General features: G+C 45.4%; 1 protein-coding gene across 1 annotated transcript in view; it reads left to right on the top strand.

Moving 5' to 3' along the window:
- Positions 1-17,091, top strand: part of CFAP206 (cilia and flagella associated protein 206) — a 155,865-nt gene that overhangs the window by 14,072 nt on the left and 124,702 nt on the right. The window contains exon 4 of the mRNA XM_063916935.1: positions 12,803-12,893. Coding sequence (XP_063773005.1) covers positions 12,803-12,893 — 91 coding nt within the window. The remainder of the gene's footprint in view (positions 1-12,802; positions 12,894-17,091) is intronic.

The raw sequence follows: 17,091 nt of genomic DNA, 5'->3' as shown, positions 1-17,091 counted from the left end.
GAAGTATATTCATCAGCACCTTACGCTGCATGTGAAAAATAACTAAATCCATCTCCTTCGAGTGGCTATACTTTCATACCATTTATTTTGGTTGTTGAACTTTCCATTAAATCAGCAGCCAGTTTGTGTGGAGCCAGGGCCGTAACTACGTTTGTGCCAGGTGGGCCTGGCACACAGCGCAGTTGCCCTGAGGGCGCACGGCCAGCGGCATGTAATGAGTCAAATTGACTCATTACATGCCGCCTCTGCTGTGTGCGCCGTGCGTCGCCGCCACGCTGTGGAGGAGAGAGCAGCGCTGGACAGCGGAGAAGGAGGAGGAGGGAGGGGAGCTGGAGCCGCAGCAGCGCTATTTTATTGGTAGTAAGTGCCGCTGCAGCTGTCCCCTCTCCTTCCGTATTGGCTGCCCGGCGCTGCTGTGGATGCCGGGATGCGGTTCCTCCATCCCAGCATCCACAGCAGCGCCGGGCAGCCAATACGGAAGCAGAGGGGACAGCTGCAGCGGCGCTTACTACCAATGAAATAGCGCTGCTGCGGCTCCAGTCCCCCTCCCTCCTCCTCCTTGTCCGATGCCTGCACCGAGGGAGCTGCCAGCACGAGGAGCCTGTCAGCGGGGAGATGGTAAGTATATATCTCTCTCTCTCTCTCTCTCTCTCTCTCTCAGGGGGACACCGTCTGCCATAATGTGTAAAAAGGGGGACTGGCTGCCACAATGTGTAAAAAGGGGGACTGGCTGCCGTAATGTGTAAAAAGGACTGGCTGCCGCAATGTGTAAAAAAGGGGACACCGTCTGCCGTAATATGTAAAAAGGGGGCCTGGCTGCCGCAATGTGTAAAAAGGGGGACTGGCTGCCGCAATGTGTAAAAAGGGGGATGCTGGCTGCTGCAATGTGTATAAAGGGGGACACCGTCTGCCGTAATGTGTAAAAACGGGGACGCTGTCTGCTGTAATGTGTAAAAAAGGGGACGCTTTCTGCCGTAATGTGTAAAAAAGGGGACGCTGTCTGCCGTAATGTGTAAAATAATGTGTAAAAAGGGGGATGCTGTCTGCTGCAATGTATAAAAGGGGCTCTACCTGGTGTTGTGGCGCTACTGTGCAGCGTAATTTGAATAATGGAGACTACTGTGCACCGTAGTATGAATTGCTATTATTTTGTGGCCACACCCCTTCCCCATGAAGCCACGCCCCTATATATTTTTTGCGCACCTGCAGCGCGCACTGCCCCTGTCTTGCATGGGGGAGGGGGGGGGGGGCAATGTCGTTTCTTGCACACAGCGCAAAAATGCCTAGTTACGGCACTGTGTGGAGCTATTAATGCTTAAATTTATGCATGTCCATGCGATTCAGCTTTTGATTGAAGTACTATTGCACTAACCAAAGCGTTAGTCTGTGTGGAGCTATTAACAACCCATGTGGAGTTACTAACAAATTTAGGCTGTTCCCTGGTTTTGTACATGTTACTCATGTTTTAGTACAGTGGTTCCCAAACTGTGTGCCGTGGCATCCTGAGGTGCCTCGGGACACTTGCAGGGGTGCCTTGGGTTGGTGGTCCAGGACCAATTCAAATTCTGCATGGTCAATGTAAAAAGCAAAGCCAGTGTTAATGGCTGCCAATCATAAAATATATTGACAATCAGAAGCAAATCTTGTCCCTCACCACATAAGTTAAACATAGAATTTGTCGGCAGATAAGAACCACTTGGCCCATCTAGTCTGCCCTAAGGATGACATATAAATACAATTTACTTGATTTAATATTTCTTTCTAAATTTTTCAATAAGAAACTATTGGCTTAGGGGTGCCGTGAAAAAAATTCTGATACTCTAGGGTGCCGTGATTCAAAAAAGTTTGGGAACCACTGTTTTAGTATGTTCATTTTAAGATAACTTTTAAATTATTTTTAATAAATTGCTATATGCATTTGTATCAAAACAGCAGCTGACAATTCTTTTTTGTGCACCTTTATTTACGTTCTTTGTTCATATACACATCTTAGGTGGGTTTCCAGGTCCATGTTGTGAAGGCAGCCAATTAATTGTCTTTCAACATTTCTTCTATACAGTACATTTGTATCTAATTTAGCGCCCGACACATTGTATGTTGTTGTACTTATTGATGCAACCTGAATAACCCCCTAAGTACTTATGATAGTTATTTTTACTGACCCTCTATATCTGCCACTACACTACAGACCCCTCGTTTCCCTACACTACCAAACCCTCTATACTCTACGCTATGTTACTGACCCCTCTATACCCTACACTGATGACCCTTCTATACCCTACACTACACTGCTGGACCCTCTTTACCCTACACTGCTGACCCTTCTATACCCTACACTACACTGCTGGACCCTCTTTACCCTACACTACACTACACTGCTCGCCCATATTTACCATACACTACATCCCTGACTCCTCCATAGCCTACACTACACTGTTGACCCCTCTATACCCTACACTACACTGCTGACCCCTCTATATTCTACACTACACTGCTGACCCCACTATACCCTACAGTACACTGCTGACCCATTTTTCTCTGGCTGGGTCCACAGGATTATCCACAGGATAACATTGGGATATTGTCGAGCGACAGCGAAAATGGCACCAACACGGTCACGAGCTTTCTGGCCTCCCAGGATGCATTGGGGCCTCCACTATATAGTCCCGCCCACTGACTCAGTCAGATCAGTTTTTTGCTTGGTGCGGCAGGAAGCCGCATGGTCACAGGGCTGCTGTGAGAGCAGCCTCAAGCTTTTATTATTTTATTTTTACAGACTTACTATATTGTTTTTTTGAGCGACTTCTCTTAACAGCGTCTTAAACGCATACTAGAAAGAGTCGCTCCAACAACTCCTCACCGGGTCGCAACAACGCTTACCTTCGGGTATTAGTGCTGTCTCGACGGGCGTCTGTGTCGGATGTTCTAGCAGGTCCAGCAGACGTAACCAGGCTGTGGCTGGAGCAGGGGGAGACGGTGAGTATACGGACTTCCTCTTACTAGAGGGGTCAGGACACAACTACACTGATTTTGGTGGAGACTACAAACAGTGTGTTGATGCGCCGAACATCTAGAGTGCGACAGCGCTACGCTCCTGGGATCATAGGCGCTAAGACTAGGTAGAGGCCGCGATCCTGGGAGTTTAAGTCAACAGGGGGATTCAGATGCTCTCCTGGCCGCCCCTCCTCCGAGTTCATGGCCAGTTCCCGCGTGTCTCTCGTTTCATGAACTGAATGACCTCACTTCCGGCTCAGGCGCTACCACAAGGGTACTCGGTCGCAGCTAAGACTCTGCGGTTGTGTACACTGGAGATAAACCCGCCAGACCGAGTCGCAGGCCTTAGCGTCTGCATACACGTGGAAGTCGCTCAGCGTCCGTGTCCGTTGGGGAGCGTCCGTGTCCGTTATCAGGAGCGGCAGTATACACCAGTAGCGTCTGAATCCACTCAGCGTCTTACGAGCGTATTTGCTTGGATATGGAAGTGTGGTGAGTCTCCCTGTATCCCGCTCTACAGAGGCTGGGTATACAGTACTAAAAATTCTCTCTACTTCTTAGTATGCATTGTTAATTTTTAGTACCTATTGCATATGAGACCTGTGTATTACTGTGTTTTCTGCACGTTATGTTGAAAAAAGAAACCAGTTTAAAACAGAAGTACAATTTTCCTACTTACATATAAGTTGTTATGGAGGTTGTATTCTCATATGGCAATGTCTAATGCTTTAACATGTGACTGACTGTTAGTATGTGTGCTGACTTTTCTGTGTAATGTCAGTCCTGTTCTGACCAACTCCGTATGATGATCAGTCGCAGAGCTTTAGTTCAGAAGATGTAGCTGAACTTATTAATGCTGTGAAGGCTGTTCTCTCATTGGAAGAGCCAGCCAAGACAGTGTTAAAAACTAAAGCACCTGTTTTTAAACAAACAAAATCAGTGAAAGCTGAATTCCCAGCGTCAGATGAGCTGACGGAAATGATGGATGAGTCTTGGGCAGCGCCCAGTAAAATGTATAGGATTCCTAAGAGATGGGATTCTTATTATCCATTTCCTGCTGTGGATTGTTCGAAAAGAGAAGTTCCTCCAAAAGTAGATGCACATGTTCTGCGACTCGTGCATAAATCTGTTTTACCACTGTCATCTACCTCATTGAATGATGTCACAGACAGAAGGGTAGAGAGCCTGTTGAAAAATAGTAGGAGCAGTGGTAAGACCTGCTATGGCTTCGGCCTGGGTAGCAAAGGCAATGGGCGAATGGATAGAGGAACTAGAGAATGACATCCCTTCTCCTACTAGGGAGCAAGAGGATCGTTTTTGCCGTTTAAGACAATCTGCCCAGTATTTGGAAGAAGCAGCAATTGATGTAGGCACAGTTGCTTCTAAAGCTTCAGCCTTGACAGTAGTCGCTCACAGAGCAGTTTGGCTACGGACCTGGAAGGCAGATGCGGAGTCCAAGAAAGAATTGGAAGCATTGCCTTTTGTTGGTAATATATTATTTGGAAAACCTTTATCGGATATCCTAGAATCAGAGGCTGAATCGAAAAAGGTCAGATTTCCAGCTGCTTATAAACCTAAATCCAAGGGTTTAAAATTTCGCTCATTTTGTTGGCAAAGCAAAGCGAAAGCTAAACAACCCCAGTTTAAATCCAGGGGTAGGAAGCAGTGGGCTAGCAAAAAGCCAGCTTCCAAACCTGAACAGAAACCATCAGCCTGAAGAGACGGGCCTCCGCCTGGAGGATTCCAGGGTTGGGGGCCGACTCCTTCTTTTTGCACACATATGGCAACAGTCAACAGCAGATGCTTGGGTGCAGAAGGTAGTATCTCAGCGGTATGGGTTCCCATTTAGGAGGCAGCCTCCTCAAAGATTTTTTTGCACCAGCCCGTCTCGTATAGAGTCGAAGGCCAATGCCCTGCAAGAAGCAGTCCAAAAATTACTGCAGTCAGGTGAGATTGTCCCAGTACCTCCATCACAAAGGGGACAGGGGTTTTACTCCAATCTATTTCTAATCCAGAAACCAAATGGGTCATACCGACCAATTCTAAATCTGAAAATGTTGAACAAATACATATGGATCCCGAAGTTCCACATGGAGACGCTACGCTCCATAATGTTGGCTATGGAACCGGGAGATTACATGGTATCTCTGGATGTACGGGATGCTTACCTACATGTGCCTATAGCACTATCACATCAGTGTTACCTCAGGTTTGCCATCCTCCAGGAACATTTCCAGTTCCAAGCTCTGCCGTTCGGGCTAGCTACAGCACCCAGGGTGTTTACCAAGATCATGGTGGTTATGGCAGCTTGTCTGCGCAAACAGGCGATAAGAATATTCCCATACCTCGACGACCTGTTAATGTTAGCACAGTCGCAAGATTTACTGTTGAGCCATCTTCAACAGACGATAGTTTGTTTGCAGAGACTTGGGTGGCTCATAAATTGGGAAAAGTCGTCCCTGAATCCGTCACAGCGGATGGTTAATTTGGGGGCCATATTGGATTCAGACCTACAGAAAATTCTCTTACCAGAGAAAAAGATAGTCAAGGTGCAGGTCATGGCACAGGAAGTGTTGCAAGCTCAGACAATGTCAGTCCATGCAGCAATGCGACTGTTGGGTCTGATGGTATCAACCTTTGACATGGTGGAATATGCGCAATTCCACTCCAGACCGTTGCAGCACCTTATTCTGACCAAATGGAATGGAAATCATCAGACGATAAAGAAGCAGATGATAAAGATTCCAGTAAATGTAAAAAGGTCTCTAGCGTGGTGGCTACAGACAGACCATTTAAACAAGGGGAGACCCTTTTGGATAAAAGAGTGGCAAGTCCTGACAACAGATGCCAGCCTGCAAGGCTGGGGGGCGGTACTCGGAAGCCTATGGTTCCAGGGAAAATGGACCGCAAGGGTAAGTCGCCTGCCGATAAATCTGTTGGCGATAAGGGCCATTTACTTGGCTCTAGTTCAGGCAAAGGACAATCTACAGGGAAGACCAGTCCAGATCCGCTCAGACAATACGACAGCAGTAGCATACCTCAACCATCAAGGAGGAACTCACAGCAAGAGTCTGATGGAGGAAGTAACTCCCATTCTAAAATGGGCAGAACTCCATCTCCCAGCATTGTCAGCAGTTTTTGTCCCGGGTGTACTAAACTGGGAAGCGGATTTTCTCAGTCGGCACACCATTCAGGAAACCGAATGGGCACTACACCCAGAAGTGTTTCAGACACTGGTGAACAGATGGGGTCTACCGGAGATAGACCTTATGGTGTCTCGTCTAAACAACAAAGTTCCGAGGTACGGATCGAGAACAAAGGACCCGGGAGCGGTCCTGGTAGACGCACTGTCAGTAGAATGGAGGTTTCAGCTGGCATATCTGTTCCCTCCAATATCTCTGTTACCCAGAGTAGTGAGAAAGATAAAACAGGCAAAAGGCGCAATCATTCTAATAGCTCCAGCTTGGCCAAGAAGGCATTGGTACACAGATCTGTTGAGAATGTCCATGGAAGCACCGATACTGCTCCCTCAACGTCCAGATCTGCTAATGCAGGGTCCTTGTTGTCACAGTCATCTGGATCGCCTATCTTTGACGGTGTGGCTGTTGAAACCTCTATCTTAGAGGCTAAAGGATTTTCGAATCAAGTAATCCAAACTATGCTTAGAGCAAGAAAGCCGCCTTCGGCCCGTATCATAGAATATGGCAAGCCTATATTCACTGGTGTACTGGAAAAAAATTCAATCCGAGATCTTTTAAAGTAACTAGGATTTTGGATTTCCTTCAGGCAGGTTTGGATAAACGGTTGAAAGTTGCTTCCTTGAGGGTTCAAGTATCAGCGTTAACTGTATGGTTTCAGCAGAAGATTGCTGATTTACAGGATGTACGTACATTTTTTCAAGGAGTAGTACATATTCAACCTCCATTTGTTCCTCCTGCAGCTCCCTGGGATTTGAATTTAGTTCTTAAATTTCTCCAGGGTCCTTTGTTTGAACCACTTGAGAGAGCAGATCTTAAGTGGTTAACGGTTAAAGTTCTTTTTTTACTGGCAATGGCGTCAGCCAGAAGAGTGTCAGATCTAGGAGCATTATCATGTAAGTCTCCTTTCCTAAGTTTTTTTTCCAGACAGAGCAGTTCTCAGAACGAGATCTAGCTATCTTCCAAAGGTGGTATCAAAGTTTCACCTGAATGAAGAGATTGTAGTCCCAGCTTTTCAGGTATCTGGACTTTCTGCGGGAGAAGCGTCGCTGGACGTGGTCCGGGCTTTAAGAATCTACATAGATCGTACTAGTGCCATCAGGAAAACAGATTCTCTCTTCATCCTCTACGGATTCCATAGAAGGGGATGGCCTGCTAGTAAACCTTGGATACTTTTGCCTCTCATGATGCAGACTTCGGGCGAAAGGTCCTCCTGTGCAATCAGGAGCGTCCCCACCACTAAAATGGCTTTGGGAATCCCAATTTTATCCTGTGGATAATCCTGTGGACCCAGCCAGAGAAATATACGTTATGGTAAGAACTTACCGTTGATAACGTGATTTCTCTTATGTCCACAGGTATCCACAGGGATCCCACCCTGACGCATCTGATTTGAGGATCTAGACAATCACTAAAACCTCTTCCTTCTTGTATGGAAGGGTGTGCATGTGTGTTCTTATCGCCTAAACAGGTCTCTGCCTGATGTTCCTGCCTAAAATCACTGTGGAAAGAACTGATCTGACTGAGTCAGTGGGCGGGACTATATAGTGGAGGCCCCAATGCATCCTGGGAGGCCAGAAAGCTCGTGACCGTGTTGGTGCCATTTTTAGCTACCGCTCGACAATATCCCAATGTTATCCTGTGGATACCTGTGGACATAAGAGAAATCACGTTATCAACGGTAAGTTCTTACCATAACGTATATATACCCTGCACTGCACTATACTACCTCTCTGCACTACATCAGAGAGAGAAACACTGGAAAACAAAAGACAAAGGGTAAAAGGAAAAAAGGGCAACACACACTGACACACTAGATAGAGGAGAGAGAGAAGAAAAGGGAAAATGGTGCTTAGGAGCAGGTTATTCAATACTGATAAAATTATATGTAATACAATGAAAACACACCAGCCGGTAGACAGATAAAATACAATGTATATCAAACACAACAAGTAAATAATGTCCAGTAATCTTAAGAATTAGTGTAAGGGCCCTCATTCCGAGTTGTTCGCTCGCTAGCAGATTTTAGCAGCATTGCACACGCTAGGCCGCCGCCCTCTGGGAGTGTATCTTAGCTTAGCAGAATAGCGACGAAAGATTAGCAGAATTGCGAATAGAAATTTCTTAGCAGTTTCTAAATAGCTCGAGACTTACTCCTACACTGCGATCAGCTCAGCCCGTTTCATTCCTGGTTTGACGTCACAAACACGCCCTGCGTTCGGCCAGCCACTTCCCGTTTCTCCAGACACTCCCGCGTTTTATCCTGGCATGCCTGCGTTTTTCCGCACACTCCCAAAAAACGGTCAGTTTCCGCCCAGAAACACCCACTTCCTGTCAATCACACTCCGATCCCTTCAACAATGAAAATTCTTTGTTCGGACGTGAGTAAATCTACTAAGTTTTGTGCTAAAATACTTAGCGCATGCGCATTTTTGCCTTAATTGCTCCGTTGCGAAAATCGGCAACGAACGAACTACTCGGAATGACCCCCAATATCCAGTCTGTTGCCAATCAGTCTGTGAATCTGTAATTTTCCCAGAGGTGTTTCCTATGGCAAAAAGTTTGTTTCAAAAGTCCTCAAGCTGTTTGTTAGTAAAACAGTTTTTGACAAAGATATTAATATTAGCAGTATAGCATAGAAAACTGTTAAAAGCAGACAGTTCCTTTTGCAAAGAGAGATCTTAAGCTGTATTAACAAGGCAACTATTCACGTGGATATAGCAGCAATAATTGTCATGAGATAGACAGTTCACAGTACTATTATGTCAGGCTAATATAATTTTGTAACAAGCAATCCTTGCTCTCCAGTAGTTCCTTCTCAAACGCTTATGTATCTCCATAGGAGAAATTATAATTAACTTCTCCGCTTTATTTACCCGGTCCAGGCACATTTTGTAGCTGGATATTTATATCAATACGTGTCCAATAATGGGTCCCACCTCCTCCAATCAGTTCTCCTGGCTGCTGGTGCTTATCCTTACTGCAGCCTTTTCCAGAGTACAGTAACATGTGGTTAGTCTAATCCTCCTTGTATAAAGTGGTCCATCTGGCGAGTGTGATCCGATTCCTCTAATAAAAGCCTTACCGCGTTTCCCTGCCTCTTATCAGTCTCAGCGGCTTCCTCAAAAACTTCTGAGGTACTGAAGGGGCCACAGATCCCCAGGGGCTGTGTACGCGGGGGACAGCTGGTCGCATGTAAAGGACTCCTGACTTTGGTCCCATCACATGCAACCATGCCAGTTAAAAGGTTAATTGAAATTAATTGAATCAGAAGGGCAAGTCTTTTAAGTGTTGATATAGCCCCCCACAGAGCCCTGATCTCAACATCATCAAGTCTGTCTGGGATTACATGAAGAGACGGAAGGATTTCAGAAAGTTTATATCCACAAAAGATCTGTAGTTAGTTCTCCAAGATGTTTGGAACAACCTCCCTGCCGAGTTCATTCAAAAATGTGTACAAGTGTACCTAGAAGAATTTTTTTTTCTTTTATTGAAGGCAAAGGGTGTTCACACCAAATATTGATTTGATTTTGATTCCTCTTCTGTTCATTCACTTTTCGTTTTGTTAATTTAAAAAAATAAACAATTAACACTTATTGAAAGCATTCTTACTTTGCAGCATTTTTTTCCACACCTGCCTAAAATGTATGCACAGTATTGTGTATGTGTATAGATCAATCTCTAAATGAATCACAGCCCATCACAAAAACTGGGCCATATGTTTACCTAGACAATTGTTCTTTGTTTAAATATGAAACTCACATTGCCGACATTCATAACCTGTTAAAGTATAATTTATCCGGTTCATTCTTCTTAGGTTGTGCGTATGTGAGCAGAGTCACTTTTACACTGCGCTTCCCTCTAAATACATGATGTCAGTTGAGTGTAATGAACGTGCACAGTGGCTGAATGTTTCCCTGGCTGAGTTTCTAACCCAATCTGCCAGTGATATAATGATTGAGGGTTATTGACTTATAGGCCAAATTACTTATCTAGTATCGATATTCAGTGATTATATTAAGCAAGTTACAAATTGTTTAGTGCAAGAGTTAGTTTTTTCATATGCCAGGTTGTGTGGGGTAAGAGATAAATATAACATACTTCTAATCAGCATCATCTACTGTACCTGGAACAATTATGGATCATTTAGTTACGCTGGGTACACACTAGAATGATATATTGTTTGTTAGAGCGACAAACAATATATCGGTAGCGGGTCGGTGTGTGTGTGTATACCCGATATGTCTATGAACAGCATTGTTCACAAACATATCCCATTGGTCCTGCAAACACAGCCGATGTCTGGCTGTGTGTACGGGCAACCTGCCGACCGCCTGTACACTGGCTGCAGGGACTGACATCACGACTAATACAAATGCTTACCCAGTTGTGAAGTCTGCACAGACACCTCAAGCGGCAAATTGGCCACTATGGTTGGTTGGCGGATCCATCAGCAGTGTGGGTACCCAGCCTAAGAGTTAGCAAGCATCTGCTAAGCAACGTAAGGTCTAAGGATTGGGTATGGATTAGAAATGGGGATTGGCTGGCAATTTACATGATACGGGGCAAAAACATGCAAGTGTCCCTGGCTTTTCTACCAGAAAACTGCGACATAAAATGAGTGTGACAAAATATATTTGGTAAAGTTACACAATATATAACGCTATAAATAATATCCCTGACCTGCCCGTTCCTCATTAATAATTTAACAACACATCTGATTTTCCTTCCTACTTAAAAATCATACCCCAAATCTGAACCCCATCATCCCCCATTGAAAATCATACCGCAAAGCTTCAGCCAATCATCAGTAAATATTATAACATAAATCTGACCTACCTCCTTAATTAAAAATTGCCCCCTCCCACCCCTTATATTATTAACAATTAGACAACAAATTTAACTCTGTCTCCCTCATCAAAAATCAAACCCCATATCTGCAAACCTCCTCATTGAAAACTGTGGACCGGATCTGTAGCCTCCCCTCCCATTAATAGTTACCAACTCTCCTACCTTATTGAAAAACAGACTAGATCTGAAGATTTTTAATTAACGATATTTAATTAAAGTTTGCATTGTATAGTGGATAGGTGGAATAGCCTCTCATCACAGGTTTTAGAGGCTAAGACATTAGAGCAATTTTAAACCATAATTGGACATAAAGATAGCCTTACAAAGAACTAAGCATAAACTAGGATTGAGGTTACCAAAAGGTATAATAAAGGGCAGTCTAGATGGGCCAAGTGGTACCTGCCGACAATTCTATGTTTGTCTAACACTATATGAAGACAATAAACCGGCCTTACTAAATTTCAAATGGTTTGGGTTCAATACATCATGGTTGCGTCTAGATTCTCTTCGCGCTAAGGACCTTTCCCATAACCCCCTGGGTCCATGTCACAATCTATTTGGAATAGAAAAGTGTGGCAAGCGGAGCGGAGCGAGACACCGAGCCCGATGCGTGGCGAGCGAAGCGAGCCCGCGAGGGGTCCAATGCTGCATAGAAAAAAAAAATACCCTAAACGAACGGAGAACGAAGGAAACATTTGGGAGCTGTAAGGGCGGAAGTTGTCTCCTGCCCACTCGTTTTGTCACGTCCAGGTCCTTTGCACGAAGGCAACATAGACACAACCAATACATCATGCTACATATGTGTTACAGATACACATATCATGAAATCCTGCCAAATGGCCAAGTTTAGTGTGCCATGGACTTTCCGATTTAGTAGCACCACACACTAATCCTAACTACAGAGTTGACTTTTAGCATCTGAATGCTACATCTCTGGGCTCTGCTGTTTCCTGATCTCAGTGGGTTGCTTGATACCTGTAACTATTTTCTAGGGCGTGTTTGCAGATTATGGGCCAGATGTACTAAAGCTGGCCATACACATAAAGATTTATTGTCCGATCTGGCTGGTTGGGATGTAAATCTGGTACTGGATTGGAGCAAATAACAATTGACCACTTGCTCCCAAACACTGAAAAACAGACAAAAATGGTCAATCAGACAAGTTGGTTAGAAAGCAATTTGTCTGAACAACCATTTTTGTCAGTTTTCCCACTTTTCGGAGCAAATGGTCAATTGTCATTTGCTCACATCCATTACCAGATTTTCGTTCCAACCAGCCAGATCGGACAATAAATCTTTAGGTGTATGGGCAGCTTTAGCCTTGAAAAGTGATACATTTCACAGTGATAAAATGCCAGCCAATCAGCTGCTAACTGCCATGTCACAGGCTGTGTTTGAAAAATGACAGTAGCTAGTTGGTTGGTGAATTATGACCGTGAAATTTATCACTTTTTAAGGTTTAGTACATCTGGCCATATATGTTTTTTTTTCTTTTTGTGATAGACTAAGGTGTACTTACCCTGTCCATGAACTATCTATGAATAGCAGGAAGATGTTAATAAGATCTTTAAGATTTCACAGAGAAATACAATGTACATGGAAGAAAGTATATTCTGTTGAATATTTGGAAAGCTAGCTATAAATGTTAATTGTTTTATTATTCATTTGTTCTAATCATATCAATGTGATTATCATATCACAAAAAGTAGAATGTTGTTTTTTATTAATGCAGAAAATATTTTTCACATTGTTATTTAAAGCTCTGTGTGGAGAGACTACTTGATACAAGAAGCCCTTCTCTGGAAACGATCAAGATGCAAGTGTACTTTGACCTGAATTATACAAACAGAGGTGATGTGACTACTTGAATTGGGCTAGTCAGTTTGGGAAAATCTAGCATCAATGGTATAGTCTAAATAAAAGCCAATTTACAATGGTAAGTTATTAGCACATACAGTACCTGATTCAGACTTGCAGGTAAGTCAGCCGCCTTCCGAGCCCAGAAGTAAATGTGTATTTTCGCCTGCACACAGTTGTGCGTGCTCCGCTACGAATGAATTTAGAAGACACAAAAGAGCTGTAGCAGGACAAAGAAGCTTATATATGCAAAAAATAAGATTTTAAACCTACTGGTAAATCTTTTTCTCCTAGTCCGTAGAGGATGCTGGGGACTCCGTAAGGACCATGGGGTATAGACCGGCTCCGCAGGAGACATGGGCACTCTAAGACTTTAGATGGGTGTGAACTGGCTCCTCCCTCTATGCCCCTCCTCCAGACCTCAGTTATAGAACTGTGCCCAGAGGAGACGGACAGTACGAGGAAAGGATTTTTGTTAATCTAAGGGCGAGATACATACCAGCCCACACCATACACACCGTACAACATGGTATATACTAAATCAGTTAACAGTATGAACATAACAGCATCAGCCAGAGACTGATCTTAACTGTAACATAACCCTTATGTAAGCAACAACTATATACAAGCCTTGCAGAATTTGTCCGCACTGGGACGGGCGCCCAGCATCCTCTACGGACTAGGCGAAAAGGATTTACCGGTAGGTTTAAAATCTTATTTTCTCTTACGTCCTAGAGGAGGCTGGGGACTCCGTAAGGACCATGGGTTTTATACTAAAGCTCCAGACCGGGCGGGAGAGTGCGGATGACTCTGCAGCACTGATTGAGCAAACATGAGGTCCTCATCAGCCAGGGTATCAAACTTGTAGAATTTTGCAAAAGTGTTTGAACCCGACCAAGTAGCTGCTCGGCAAAGCTGTAATGCCGAGACGCCTCGGGCAGCCGCCCAAGAAGAGCCCACCTTCCTAGTGGAATGGGCCTTTACCGAATTTGGTAACTGCAATCCAGCTGTAGAATGAGCCTGCTGAATTGCATTACAGATCCAGCGAGCAATAGTCTGCTTAGAAGCAGGAGCGCCAACCTTGTTGGCTGCATACAGGACAAACAGTGCCTCTGTTTTCCTAACCTGAGCCGTCCTGGCTACATACATTTTTAAGGCCCTGACTACATCAAGGGACTTGGAACCCTCCAAGTCACCCGTAGCCACAGGCACCACAATAGGTTGGTTCATATGAAACGACGAAACCACTTTAGGCAGAAATTGAGTCCTCAACTCTGCTCGATCCACATGGAAAATCAGATAGGGGCTCTTGTGAGACAAAGCCGCCAATTCGGACACCCACCTAGGCCAACAACATGACCACTTTCCAAGTGAGAAATTTTAATTCAACTGTTTGAAGAGCTTCAAACCAGTGTGACTTAAGGAACTGTAACACCACGTTAAGGTCCCACAGTGCCACTGGGGGCACAAAAGGAGGTTGGATGTGCAGCACTCCCTTTACAAAAGTCTGGACTTCTGGGAGAGAAGCCAATTCCTTCGAAAAAGAATATAGATAAGGCCGAAATCTGCACCTTAATGGAGCCTAACTTTAGGCCCATATCCACTCCTGTCTGTAGAAAATGGAGAAAACGACCCAGCTGAAAATCTTCCGTAGGAGCATTCTTGGCTTCACACCAAAATACATATTTCCTCCAGATACAGTGATAGTGCTTCGCCGTTACCTCCTTCCTAGCTTTGATTAGAGTAGGGATGACTTCCCCCGGAATACCTTTCCTAGCTAGGATTTGGTGTTCAACCACCATGCCGTCAAACGTAACCGCGGTAAGTCTTGGAACACACAGGGCCCCTGTTGCAACAGGTCCTCCCTGGGAGGAAGAGGCCACGGATCTTCTGTGATCATTTCCTGAAGATCTGAATACCAGGCCCTTCGAGGCCAATCTGGGACAATGAGTATTGTCTGCACTCTTGTTCGTCTTATGATTCTCAATATTTTTGAGATAAGTGGAAGCGGAGGGAACACATAGACTGACTGAAACACCCACCGGTGTCACCAGGGCGTCCACCGCCACTGACTGAGGGTCCCTCGACCTGGAACAATACGTCCGAAGCTTTCTGTTGAGGCGTGACGCCATCATGTCTATTTCAGGAAGTCCCCAACGACTTGTAACCTCTGCAAAGACCTCTTGATGAAGTCCCCACTCTCCTGGATGGAGATCGTGCCTGCTGAGGAAGTCTGCCTCCCAGTTGTCTACTCCCGGAATGAAGACAGCTGACAGAGCGCTTACATGATTTTCCGCCCAGCGAAGAATCCTGGTGGCTTCTGCCATTGCTGCTCTGCTCCTTGTCCTGCCCTGGCGGTTTACATGCGCCACGGCTGTGATGTTGTCTGACTGGATCAGAACGGGTAGGTTGCGAAGAAGATTCTCCGCCTGTTGCAGGCCATTGTATATGGTCCTTAATTCCAGCACATTGATGTGTAGACAAGCCTCCTGGCTTGACCATATTCCCTGAAAATTTTTTCCTTGTGTGACTGCTCCCCATCCTCGAAGGCTCGCGTCCGTGGTCACAAGAACCCAATCCTGAATGCCGAACCTGCGACCCTCTAGAAGGTGAGCACTCTGGAGCCACCACAGGAGAGAGACCCTGGCCCTGGGGGACAGGCTTATCCTCCGATGCATCTGTAGATGGGACCCTGACCACTTGTCCAGAAGGTCCCACTGAAAAGTTCTCACATGGAACCTGCCGAATGGAATGGCCTCGTAGGCCGCCACCATCTTTCCCAATACTCGAGTGCATTGATGAACTGACACTCTTTTTGGTTTCAGCAGGTCCTTGACCATGTTCTGGAGTTCCTGGGCTTTTTCCATTGGGAGATAAACCCTCTTTTTTTCCGTGTCCAGAATCATGCCCAAAAATGACAGCCGAGTTGTCGGAACCAACTGCGACTTTGGTAGATTTAGAATCCAGCCGTGTAGTTGTAGTAATCTCAGGGAGAGAGGCACGCTTTTTAGTTACTGATCTCTTGATCTTGCCTTTATCAGGAGATCGTCCAAGTATGGGATCATTGTGACCCCCTGCTTGTGCAGGAGCACCATCATTTCCGCCATTACCTTGGTGAAAATTCTCGGGGCCGTGGAAAGCCCAAACGGCAACGTCTGAAACTGGTAATGACAATCCTGTACAGCGAATCTCAGGTACGCCTGATGAGGAGGATATATAGGGACATGAAAGTATGCATCCTTTATGTCTAGTGACCCCATAAAATCCCCCCCTTCCAGGCTGGAGATCACTGCCTGGAGAGATTCCATCTTGAATTTGAACCTCTTCAAATATAGGTTTAGGGATTTTAGATTCAGAATTGGTCTGACCGAGCCATCCGGCTTCGGGACCACAAATAGGGTTGAATAAAACCCTTTCCCCTGTTGCACTAGGGGAACCCTGATAATCACTTGCTGTTGACACAGCTTTTGTATGGCAGCTGAAACTATTTCCCTCTCTGGGGGAGAAGCTGGCAAGGCCGATTTGAAAAATCGGTGTGGAGGCACATCTTCGAACTCCAGCTTGTAGCCTTGGGATACAATTTCGACCACCCAAGGATCCAAATCCGACTGAACCCAGACTTGGCTGAAGAGTCGAAGACGTGCCCACACCGGTGCGGACTCCCGTAGCGGAGCCCCAGCGTCATGCGGTGGATTTTGTAGAGGCCGGGGAGGATTTTTGTTCCTGGGAACTAGCCGTAGCTGGTATTCTTTTCCCTCTACCTCTGGCGAGGAAGGAAGAGCCACGCCCCTTTCTGAACTTATGAGACCAAAAGGACTGCATCTGGTATTGAGGTGTTTTCTTCTGCTGTGGGGGAACGTAAGGCAAAAAAGAAGACTTACCCGCGGTAGCTGTGGAAACCAGGTCCGCGAGGCCCTCCCCAAATAAAACTTCACCTTTGTAAGGCAAAGCCTCCATATGTCTCTTTGAGTCAGCATCACCTGTCCATTGACGGGTCCACAGGGACCTTCTAGCAGAAACTGCCATGGCATTGGCTCTTGAACCCAAATGCCCAATATCTCTCGCAGCCTCTCTCATATATAACGCTGCGTCCTTGAAGTGACCTAAGGTCAACAAAATAATATCTTTATCTAGGGTGTCAATGTCAGATCACAAGTTATCTGCCAAAGCTGCAATTGCGCTACCCACCCAT

The sequence above is a fragment of the Pseudophryne corroboree genome, chromosome 4 (genome assembly GCF_028390025.1).
Source record: "Pseudophryne corroboree isolate aPseCor3 chromosome 4, aPseCor3.hap2, whole genome shotgun sequence".
Taxonomy (NCBI): Eukaryota; Metazoa; Chordata; class Amphibia; order Anura; family Myobatrachidae; genus Pseudophryne; species Pseudophryne corroboree.
This window is presented reverse-complemented; position numbering and strand designations above follow the sequence as displayed.